The sequence below is a fragment of the Triticum aestivum genome, chromosome 7D (assembly GCF_018294505.1).
Source record: "Triticum aestivum cultivar Chinese Spring chromosome 7D, IWGSC CS RefSeq v2.1, whole genome shotgun sequence".
In the NCBI taxonomy this organism is placed as follows: Eukaryota; Viridiplantae; Streptophyta; class Magnoliopsida; order Poales; family Poaceae; genus Triticum; species Triticum aestivum.
The window spans coordinates 347400231-347411673 of NC_057814.1; the positions used below are offsets into that span (position 1 = coordinate 347400231).

The 11443-nt window shown below is 42.4% G+C and overlaps 1 protein-coding gene across 1 annotated transcript; it reads right to left on the bottom strand.

Annotated features, from left to right (window-relative positions):
- Positions 1–1959: 1959 nt before the first annotated feature.
- LOC123166734 (ABC transporter F family member 1) lies at positions 1960–5274 on the bottom strand. The gene is made up of 5 exons (XM_044584530.1): positions 4921–5274; positions 4373–4446; positions 4076–4286; positions 3749–3983; positions 1960–3181 (listed from the first exon to the last, which is right to left on the bottom strand). Exons 1-5 carry the CDS (start codon positions 5125–5127, stop codon positions 2130–2132), a joined length of 1779 nt encoding a protein of 592 aa, XP_044440465.1. The 5' UTR covers positions 5128–5274; the 3' UTR covers positions 1960–2129.
- Between the last annotated feature and the right edge of the window lie 6169 nt (positions 5275–11443).

The window sequence follows — 11443 nt, forward strand, 5'->3', positions numbered from 1 at the left end:
CAATTTTGAATTGAACGTATTGTCAAAAGAATTAGTGGCTGGAAGGAAAAATTACTGTCTACTGGGGGAAAGGAAATCCTGCTCAAGGCTGTGATCCAAGCCATACCCACCTATGTAATGTCGGTCTTTAAAATTTCTATAAAAAATTGCAAAGGAATCATCAACGTGATAGCGCATTTCTGGTGGGGAGATGAGGAGAATCAGAGGAGAATGCACTGGATGGCCTGGTGGAAATTATGTGTACCAAAAAATCAAGGAGGGATGGGATTTCGTGATGTTCGCTATTTCAATTTGGCATTGTTAGCCAAACAAGCATGGCGTCCTTTGGATAATCCTGATTCTTTGTGTGCTTCTATCCTAAGGGCAAAATATTACCCCTATGGCGATCTGTTAAATGCTAAGCTTAAGAAAGGTTCTTCCTTTACATGGCAAAGCATCATGACAGGCATAAATACTCTGAAACATGGTTATATTTGGCGTGTGGGGAACGGACATAACATTAATATTTGGGAAGATGCGTGGATCCCAAACTATGTCACTAGGAAAATTGTAACACCTAAGGGAGGTAACCTGTTAACTAAGGTAGGTGATCTCATTGATCTGTCTATAATACTTGGGATGAAGACCTGATTAGGCAAACTATGTGGCCGATCAATGTACAAAGGATTCTCTCAATTCACCTACCGCAATATGATATGCAAGACTTCGTTGCCTGGAATTATACAAAAAATGGAATATTCTCAGTTAGGTCAGCCTACTATGTGGAGTTGAATCACCAGTATGGAAGTAAATTGGAACACTCTAATGGTATGAGGCGAACCACAGTTAATCCTATTTGGAGTAAGATATGGAAATCAGCATGTCCGGCAAAAGTTAAAATATTCTTATGGCGTACGCTACATGGTACTATCCCGTGCAGAGTTACGCTAGCTAATAGACATATGAAGGTTTCACCCATCTGTCCAATTTGCTATGAGGGCTTAGAAGATACAAAACATATGTTGTTCTGATGTACTAAAGCAAAGGAGGTTTGGAAAAGACTGGGACTAAATGATATCATTGAAAAAGCTTGCGAGATTGATCGTGCGGGAGAGGCGGTGCTGGAATACTTACTAATCCTACCAAATCAAGATTTGTGGATATTGGGTTGCCACAATGTACGTGAGATGATTGCTATCTCAGCATGGTACCTATGATGGGAAAGACGGAAAATACAAAATGTAACACAGATTTCAATGGGAATCCTTGCCCTTACCATAAATTTTGTTAATGTAGGCGTATGTGAAGGAGAGTTGGTCTTGCCCTCCAAAAGGTTTTGTTTAACTCAATGTTGATGCTTCCTTTGATCACGACCTTCTTAGAGGCACAATGAAAGCAATGCTTAGAGATGACAAAGGCAGGTTTATTGCTGGAGGGAATGAGAGAATAGACTTTTTGCGCGGATGTGCTAATGGCGGAGGCTAGAGCTCTCAAATTTGATCTAACATTGGCGCAAAGGACAGGATGCAATCGCATTATCATAAATTCGGATAATATAGAGGTAATTGACTCTATGAATGATGGAGGGCAGTCTGCGGGTGCGGCGGCAACAATCTTCTAAGACTGTTTTCATTATGCATGTGATTTTGTTACTGCTAGATTTGAGCACTGTAATAGGGAAGCAAATAAAATAGCTCATGAGCTTGCTAGATTAGCTAGATTTTCTTTGACTTCGGATTGACTTGAGGAGCCTTTAAATGAAATTGTAATGTTCCTCAGTTTTACTTATTACAAATGAATAAAGTTGGGAGTTTGTTTTCAAAAAAAAAGGTGTAACAAACGTAGAACTGTACAAATACAAATTTAAAGATAACAATTGAATGAAATGTCTACATTTCATCACCTTAATAAAATGATAATCTTCAAATCTAGAACCGCAGAGCAAACCAAACCATCATGGATCAACAATGTTAAAAGATATGAAATTAAACACGGATCGTCTGGTTATAAAATAGTGTGGAGAAGATATGTTTTAAGTGATACAATAATACTCATACTTGTCACGCTAAATGATGGAAACTTTTCTGATACAGGCAAAAACTTTGGGTTGTCTAGATCTCCAAAGAGCCGAGAAGGAAAAGACAGGAAATCTAGAGACCAGCCCTTTTCTTCAAGTGTTGCTTGAAATCCATGATATCGCCTTCCCACCTAGTCACCGCCTGGTTCTCACAGACCCAGATCTCTTGAGCAACCTGATTGATCAGCCTGAAGTCATGGCTCACCAGGACCAACCCCCCGTCCCATTCCTTCAGTGCCTCAGCAAGTGAGTCAATGGTCTCAATGTCAAGATGATTTGTCGGCTCATCAAGCAACAGCATCTGTGGCTGCCTAAATGCTAGCCAAGCAAAAATGACACGGGCCTTCTGCCCATCAGACAGGTTTTTCATTGGCATCACCTGTGCCTTTCCTGACAGGCCAAACTTGCCAATCGCAGCTCTCATCTTCTCCTCTTCATTCCCAGGGTACTCCCTCATCATGTACTGCAGGGCCGGCATGTCCAGGTCCAGCTTCTCAGTGAGATGTTGATGGAATTGTGCAATGCGTAGGTGGTTGTGGCGTCTGACCATGCCATCCAACGGAGATAGGTCACCTGTCATGAGCTTCAGAAGTGTGCTCTTACCTGCCCCATTGGGACCGACCAGTGCAACTCTCGAGTCAAGGTCAACACCGAAGTCAAGGTTCTTGTAGATGAGATTATCCGGAGTGTAACCAAATGTCACATCAGCAAACTGCAGCACTGGTGGTGGGAGTTTGCCAACATCTGTAAAGCGGAAAACAAGAATCCTGTCATTGACAACCTTCTCAGCAAGACCACCACGCTCCATCTTTGCAAGAGTCTTCTCTTTGCTCTGAGCCTGACGAGCAAGCTTCGCAGATCCATGACCAAATCGGGCAATGTACTCCTTCATATTAGCTATCTGTTCCTGTTCCCATTTGTACTGCTTCATTTGATTCTCTTCAAGCTCAGAGCGAGTTTGAACATACTGGTCATAATTTCCAGTATATAACTTGAGGGTCTTGTTCTGCATGTGGATGATGTTAGTGCACACTCCATTTAGAAAATCTTGGGAATGCGAGATAACAACAAGTATACGCTCAAAATTCTTTAATTTCTCTTCCAGCCAGACACAAGCCTCGAGATCTGCAAACAAAGGCAAAAAAAAAATCAGGTTGCTTTCAAAAGTAAGCACAACTGACCACCAAGCTATGCAGGAAAGTCCACTAGAACCTCTTATGTAAGAGAAACAAGATTATGTATAGTAGTACCATATACTCCCTCTGTTCCAAAATAGATGACCCAACTTTGCACTAACTTTGTACTAAAGTTAGTACAAAGTTGAGTCATCTATTTTGGAACGGAGGGAGTAACTTTGTGAGGTAGAAGGATGTGTGTCACATTAGCCAAAGATTCAGTTTTGCTAAAGTACATCTAGATGTGCCATAAGTATTGCACATCTAAGTCCTAAGTCATTGATCTTACGTGGAGATTTGTGTGGGTATTTTCTTTTTACTTTTCTTTTTCTTTCTATGCTTGATTTAGTCACTTAGATGTGCTATAACTAGGACACCTAGATGTGCCCTAGACACACACCCAAAGATTTTATATCGAAGAAAAATGTTAACGGTAGTCAAGCAATACAGAAAAAAAACACATCATTTCAACTTAAAATACATGTTCAAGTGCAGTTTTCATTTGTTTCATACTCACCAAGATGGTTGGTTGGCTCATCAAGCAAAAGGATGGTCGGGTTCATGAACAGCGCCCTTGCCAATGCAATCCTCATACGCCAACCCCCAGAAAAATCTCGTGTTGGCTTTGCTTGCATTTGCTTGTCAAAACCTAGACCAAACAATATCTCAGCAGCACGCTTTTCAGCAGTTGATGCATCCATTGCTTCTAACCGCTCATATACAAGATCCAAAGCTTCACCGCCACCATCATCCTAAATAGTGAGCAGCAAGTGTAAGCAATTATATAGACCCGGATGAAATGCAGACGATGGGCAAATAAAAAGATAGAAGTTCAATAGCTAACCTGTGCAGCCAGAATTTCAGCTTCCTTTTCCAACTTCACTCTTTCTTCATCACAACAGATAACAGCTTGCAGCGCAGACATGTCAGAAGCCTCAATCTCACGCGTAAGATGATGTATGTCCATGTGTTCAGGAATGGGGAGTTCCCTGCAGCCTATTGCGGTGAGAAGGGTAGATTTCCCACAACCATTTAAGCCGAGCAAACCATACCGCCTGAGGTTAAATAAAACCATCAATTAAGTGCTCCAGAAGGATACATGGTTGTAATGAAATGAAATAAACGGATGTATAAACTATACCTCCCGTAGTTAAGCTCCAATTCTGAATCCACAATAAGGTCATGTCCATGAAATGTTAATGAAAGGGACTCAATCTGCAACATACAAATACTATATTAGGAAATCAACAGATTATTAAAGTAATCAACTGGTATGAAGGAGGGACGGAGATGATGCTAGATCAGATATTCGCATTGAAGAACTTTGTAGGCATGGCCCCACATCCCAGCATATTTGGCATATCAACTCGAGTATTATTTCTTGTTTACATATACATAATAGTGGTACGAGATAGGTTCCAGGATACAACGGACCAGGAAAGTGGCTAATACGACCACACTGTTCCACGTCGAGAAGAGATGAATGGGTCATATATAAAGAGCCAAGAAATCACAAGTAATTTAACATGGATCTAGCAATCTGTTTTTCGCTCAATATAGGTATATTATATACTCTTGTGTTCCATCACTGGGGGTGGAACTAATCCGTGCGGCGAGAGAAGAAAAAAAAGGTTTGCAACGATGGATGAATAGCAACAAGAAGAAAAAGGGGATCGGATCTCAACGTACGTGGATATCACGGGAGAGCGGATGCGAAGCCAGGACCCCGGTACATGTCCGATCGGATAAGTTAAGGGCCGCTATGCCATTGGCGGCCTTATCGGCCGCCGACGACGCCGACGAGGACGAGGCAGCGGCGCTGGACTTGGCTCCCCTCTTGGCGGCGGCGGCGGCCTTCTTCTGCGCGGCTTTCTTCTTGCTGGCATCGGACACCATGGTAGGAGATCGGGATCGGGATAGTTAGATAGCTCGAGGGTTGGGGATTGGTTGCTGGAGGCGGCGATTTGCGCAACCCTACGATACACGATTTCTATTCCCCTCCCAGCGAGCGGTCGGCGGCGGCTTGTGGTGTGGAGAGAGGAGTTGGGGTGGAGAAGACAAGTGCTACTTGTATTGCCTCCTACTCCGCTCACTACTGGTGGGCTGGTCAACTTACTCGGACCGGGCCGTGGAGCATGCTGGGCTGTTATCTGGGCTTCTCTTCCATTTCCGCGGGCGGGATAGCCTAGGAGTATATACCTAATCTAAAATACCTACACCTAAAAAAAAGTAATCTAAAATACCTACCCCTCAAAAAAAACCTAAACTATAATACCTTGTCTAAAAAAACTAATCTTTATATCAAGAAAAACTTAATCTATAATACCACCCCCTCAAAAAAAGGCTAGCAATCAGCCGGATGATCCCGCGTCGGGATCAGCCGCCTCGTTGGTCGCTTGATTAGCATGATCATGGCCGTTACAACTCGTCCTTTTTCATTCCATGCCTCGCAGCCACATGCGCACTTGCATTCTCATCGACGACTTCCAGCGACATGCGTCCTCAACTAGTAGTGGCATGCAGCAGCGTGCACCTTTGCAACTCAAAATTAACAGCCGTCATTGTCGTGCTCCAAAGGTCAGCGATCGAGTGTTTGTTGTCTACAAGATCTGACGCATCTCATACGATGTTGCGATGGTGATTTGGTTGCTACAAGCGCAACTCTGAGGCCGCGGCCAGTGCTGCAATGCTGGATGGCGGTCTTTGCAACACCCAACTGCTTCAACGGTCGCGACAATGCTACAAGGCGACTGCTTCAACGGCCGCGACAATGTTACAAGGCGTGATGTGATGGCCACGGAGATGGCACGACCACATGCTTCGAACGCCCATGATGTGCTTCGACGGCCGTGACGATGTTGCAATGGCATCCCCGCTGTTTCGATGATGCTGCGGCAGCCTCGATGTTGGGACCACGACATGCTTCAAACGCCCTTGACGTGCTTCGACGGCCGCGACGATACTACGATGGTATCACTGGTGCTTTGATGATGATGCGACAGCCCCGGCATTGGGACGACGATATGCTTCAGACGCCCCTGATGTGCTTCGACAGTCGTGACGATGTTGCAATAGCATCCCAGGTGCTTCGATGATGTTGCGACGGCCGCGGCGTTGGCACGACGGCATTCTTCGAACACTTGTGGTGTGCTTCGGCGGCTACGACGATGCTGCGACGGCATGCTTCGACGACCTTGGTGATGCTTTGGCATGTTGCGACAGCCGCGGCTATGGCACAACGACATGCTTCTAACGCTCGTGGGGTGCTTCAACGGCCGTGATGATGTTGCAACGACAAGCTTCGACAGCCGCGGCGACATGCTTCTAATGTTGCGGGTTGTGATACGTCTCCAACGTATCTATAATTTTGTTATTGTTCCATTCTATTATAGTATCAATCTTGAATGTTTTATATAAATTTTTGTGCTATATTATACCATTTTTGGGGACTAACCTATTAACCCAGTGCCAGTGCCAGTTGTTGTTTTTTGCTTGTTTTTGGTTTTCCAGGAAATCAGTACCAAGCGGAGTCCAAACGCTACGAAACTTTTTGACGATTTTTTCTGTACAAGAGAGACCCTAGAAGCTTTAGGAGGAGACCAGACGGCAAGAGAGGAGACAGCAAGGCAACAGGGCGTCATGTTGCCTTGTAGGCCTCTCGTGGCTCCGTGTGACCTAATTGCACCTCTATAAATTCTCTAAAATCGGGAAACCAACATAGAGCCGGCCAAAGCGCTTTTTCTATCGCCGCAAGTTTCTATTCTTTCGCGATGCCATCTGGAGGCCTTTTCCGGTACTCTGTCAGAATCGATCACGGAGGGCTTCTACATCATCCTTGCTGCCCTCCAATGATGCGTGAGTAGTTCACCACAGACATATGGGTCCATAGCTAGTAGCTAGATGGCTTCTTCTCTCTCTTTGATCTTCAATACAATGTTCTCCTCGATGTTCTTGGAGCTCTATCCAATGTAATCTTATTTTGCAGTGTGTTTGTTGGGATCCGATGAATTGTGGGTTATGATTTGGAGTCTTTTCTGAACTTTTTTATTCATGATTTTATAGCATTGTATTTCTCTCTGATCTATCCATTTGGTTTGGCCAACTAGATTGATTTATCTTTAGTCAGAGAGGTGCTTTGAATGGGTTCAATCTTGCAGTGCTCTATATACTAGTGACCGTAGGGGACAAGACACGTATTTGTATTGTTGCCATTAAGGGTAAAACAACGGGGTTTATTCATATTGATTGGGTTTACTTTGTCTACATCATGTCATCTTGCTTAAGGCGTTACTCCTTTTTCATGAACTTAATACCCTAGATGCATGCTGGATAGTGGTCGATGGGTGGAGTAATAGTAGTAGATGCAGGCAGGAGTGGGTCTACTTGTCTCAGGCGTGATGCCTATATACATGATCATTGCCTTGAATATCGTCATAACTATGCACTTTTCTATCAATTGCCCAACAGTAATTTGTTCACCCACCGTATGCTATGTGTTCAAGAGAGAAGCCTCTAGTGAAAACTATGGCCCCCGGGTCTACTTTTATCATATATATATATATATATACCAAAATATCTTTGCTGCAATTTTTATTTTTTATTTTGTTTTGCAGTTTATCTATCTACCTATACAAGATTTGATCCTTGCAAGTTACGAGTTCAAGGGGATTGACAACCCTCTTACCCGCGTTGGGCGCAAGCATTTGCTTTTGTGTGTGCAGGTGCTGTTCATGAGGCTTTGCGTGATTCTCCTATTGGATTGATACATTGGCTCTCACTGACGGAAATACTTATCTCTACGGTGCGTGATTCTCCTCTCCTCTTCGGGGAAAACCCCAACGCAGCTCACAAGTAGCAGGAAGAATTTCTGGCGCCGTTGCCGAGGAGACATCATCAAAACCTATCAAGTACCTTCGCATAAACTATCATCTACTTGCTCTAATTTTTATTTGCCTTTGCCTCTCGTTTTCGTCTCCCCCACTTCTATTTTTTTTACAAACACACAAAAAAAATGTTTGCCCGTTTGCTTGCTTTGTCGCTATGTCTTAAGAAAATACCAAGTTGTGTGACTTTTCAAATACTAATAAAAATTATTTTTATTAGTACTCCAATTGCTCCTCCCACGACTAGTGCGGAGTCATGTGATGTTAATGTTGTTTTGCTAAATCTTGTTATGAAAGAACAATTTTCTGGTAGTCCTAATGAAGATGTTGCATCCCATCTTAACACTTACGTTGAATTATACGATATGCAAAAGAAAAAATTTATGTATAATGATATTGTTAAATTGAAATTATTTCCGTTCTCACTATGAGATCATGTTAAAACTTGGTTTTCATCCTTGCCTCGAAATAGTATTGATTCTTGGGATAAGTGTAAGGATGCTTTTATTGCCAAGTATTTTCCTCCCGCTAAAATTATTTCTCTTAGAAATAAAATTATGAGTTTCAGGCAACTTGAGCATGAACATGTTGCACAATCTTTGGAGAGAATGAAATTAATGATAAGAAATTATCCCACTCATGGTTTAGGTTTATGGATGATTATACAAAATTTCTATGCGGGGCTAAACTTTGTTTCTAGAAATCTTCAAGACTCTACTGCAGGTGGTACTTTTATGAAAATCACATTGGGAGAAGCTACAAAATTCCTTGATAATATAATGGCAAATTACTCTCAATTGCACACCAAAAGAGCTCCAACTGGTAAGAAGGTAAATTCTGACAAAGAAATTACTGCTTTGAGTGATAAATGGATGCTCTTATGAAATTGGTTGCTAATAAAAATGCTCATGTTGATCCTAATGATGTGCCATTATCTACTTTGACTGAGCAAAATAATGATGTCGTTGATATGAATTTTTTCTCTAGAAATAATTTCAATAGCAATTCTTATAGAGGTAACTTTAATCCTATACTGTATCCCAGAAATTCCTCTAATAATTATGGTAATTCCTATGGAAATAATAACAATAATAATATAATAGGATACCTATTGATCTTGAGATCAATATTAAAGGATTCATTAATTCTCAAAAGATTTTTAATGCCATGTAGAAGAAAAATTGAATAAAGTTGATGGTATGACTAGGAACATGGATAGAATTGCTCATGATGTGGAAACTCTTGAATCTAAAAATTCCCCACCTAAGAATGGTATTAATGAGTCTATTAAAGCTATCTATGTTTCCATTAAAGAAAGTAAAGAGAGAACCACTAGGTTGAGAGCTAAGCGAGTATAAAGGCTATTCCGCCCGATTTTTACCGTAATCATGATGAAGACATTAAAATGGTTGGTGTCTCACCCATTGAATCTTTTTTTAGTAATATGAAACTTGATGAAAAAGGTACTGGAGATGAGTCGACTTTAGCTAGAAGGCGTCCCAATTGTTCAGAGGGTGATGATCTTAATGACAAAAATAATAAAAGTGGGTTTAGAGAGGTCAAGACTTTAAGTAGTGATGTGCCTGCTACTTTGGATTACAAGGGCTTTAATTATGATAGTTATACTTTAACCGAGTGTATTTCCTTGTTGAAATCCATGATAAATTCACCCAATGCTTACGAACAAAATAAAGCTTTTACTAAACATATCGTAGAAGCTATGATGAAAGTTCATCAAGTAGAGTTGGAGGTTTCAATACCTCGGAAATTACATGATGAATGGGAACTTACTATTAAAGTAAAGATTAAAGATTATGAATGTAATGCTCTATGTGATTTAGGTGCTAGCGTTTCTACTATACCAAAATGTTTATGTGATGTGCTAGGCCTTGTTGATATGGATGAATGTTCCCTTAATTTGCACTCAGCGAATTTAACTATTAAGAAACCATTGGTAGAATAAATGATGTGCCTATTCTTGCTAATAGAAATTATGTGCCTGTGGATTTCATTGTGCTTGATATTGAATGTAATCCATCTTGTCCTATTATACTTGGTAGGCCTTTCCTACGAACCATATGTGCTATTATTGATATGAAAGAAGGAAACACAAGGTTCTAATTTCCATTAAAGAAATAAATGGAACACTTCCCTAGAAAGATATTAAGCCACCATATGAATCTATTATGAGGGTGACCTATGGGATGGAAACTAAGGATGACAATACTTGAAACTACGCATTACGTCTAGCTAGGGGCGTAAAACAATAGCACTTGTTGGGAGGCAACCCAATAATTATCTTATTTTTCTTGTTTTCTTTTCTGTTCTTGAGTGTTCACACAATTATGCTACTATTATGATTGTGTTTTTTGTTGGGGAACGCAGTATTTCAAAAAATTTATCTACGATCACGCAAGATCTATCTAGGAGATGCATAGCAACGAGCGGGGAGAGTGTGTCCATGTACCCTCGTAGACCGAAAGCGGAAGCGTTAAGTAACGTGGTTGATGTAGTCGAACGTCTTCGCGATCCAACCGATCAAGTACCAAACGCACGGCACCTCCGCGATCTGCACACGTTCAACTCGGTGACGTACCTCGAACTCTAGATCCAGCTGAGGCCGAGGGAGAGTTCCGTCAGCACAACGGCGTGGTGACGGTGATGATGAAGTTGCCGGCGCAGGGCTTCGCCTAAGCACTACGACGATATGACCGAGGTGTAAAACTGTGGAGGGGGGCACCGCACACAGCTAAGAGATTGTCCGTTGTGCTATTGGGGTGCCTCCTGGCCACATATATAAAGGAGGGAGAGAGAGGAGGCCGGCCAGGTTTGGGCGCGCCAGGGGGGAGTCCTACTTGGACTCCTAGTCCAAGTAGGATTCGCCCCCCCCCCTTTCCTTTCTTCCACCAGAAGGAAAGGTAAGGGGGAGAGAGGGGAAAGGAAAGAGGGAGGCCGCCCCCCTCCCCTAGTCCAATTCGGTTTGGGCAAGGGGAGGGGCACCCCTCTCACGTGGCCCTTTCTCCTCTCCTCCAATAAGGCCCACTAGGCCCAATACTTCTCCCGCGGGGTTCCGGTAACCTCCCGGTACTCCGGAAAAATGCCCGAACCACTCGGAACCATTCCGATGTCCAAATGCAACCTTCCAATATATGAATCTTTACCTCTCGACCATTTCGAGACTCCTCGTCATGTCCGTGATCTCATTTGGGACTCCAAACAAACTTCGATACATCAAATCACATAACTCATAATACAAATCGTCATCGAACGTTAAGCGTGCGGACCCTACGGGTTCAAGAACTATGTAGACATGACCGAGACACATCTCC

Coding starts and splice junctions, on each gene's coding strand:
- LOC123166734 (XM_044584530.1), bottom strand. CDS start 5,127: ATGGTGTCCGATGCCAGCAAGAAGAAAGCCGCGCAGAAGAAGGCCGCC. Junction 3,984..4,075: donor CTGAAATTCTGGCTGCACAG/GTTAGCTATTGA, acceptor CTCACTATTTAG/GATGATGGTGGCGGTGAAGC. Junction 3,182..3,748: donor TGAGCCAACCAACCATCTTG/GTGAGTATGAAA, acceptor CTTTGTTTGCAG/ATCTCGAGGCTTGTGTCTGG.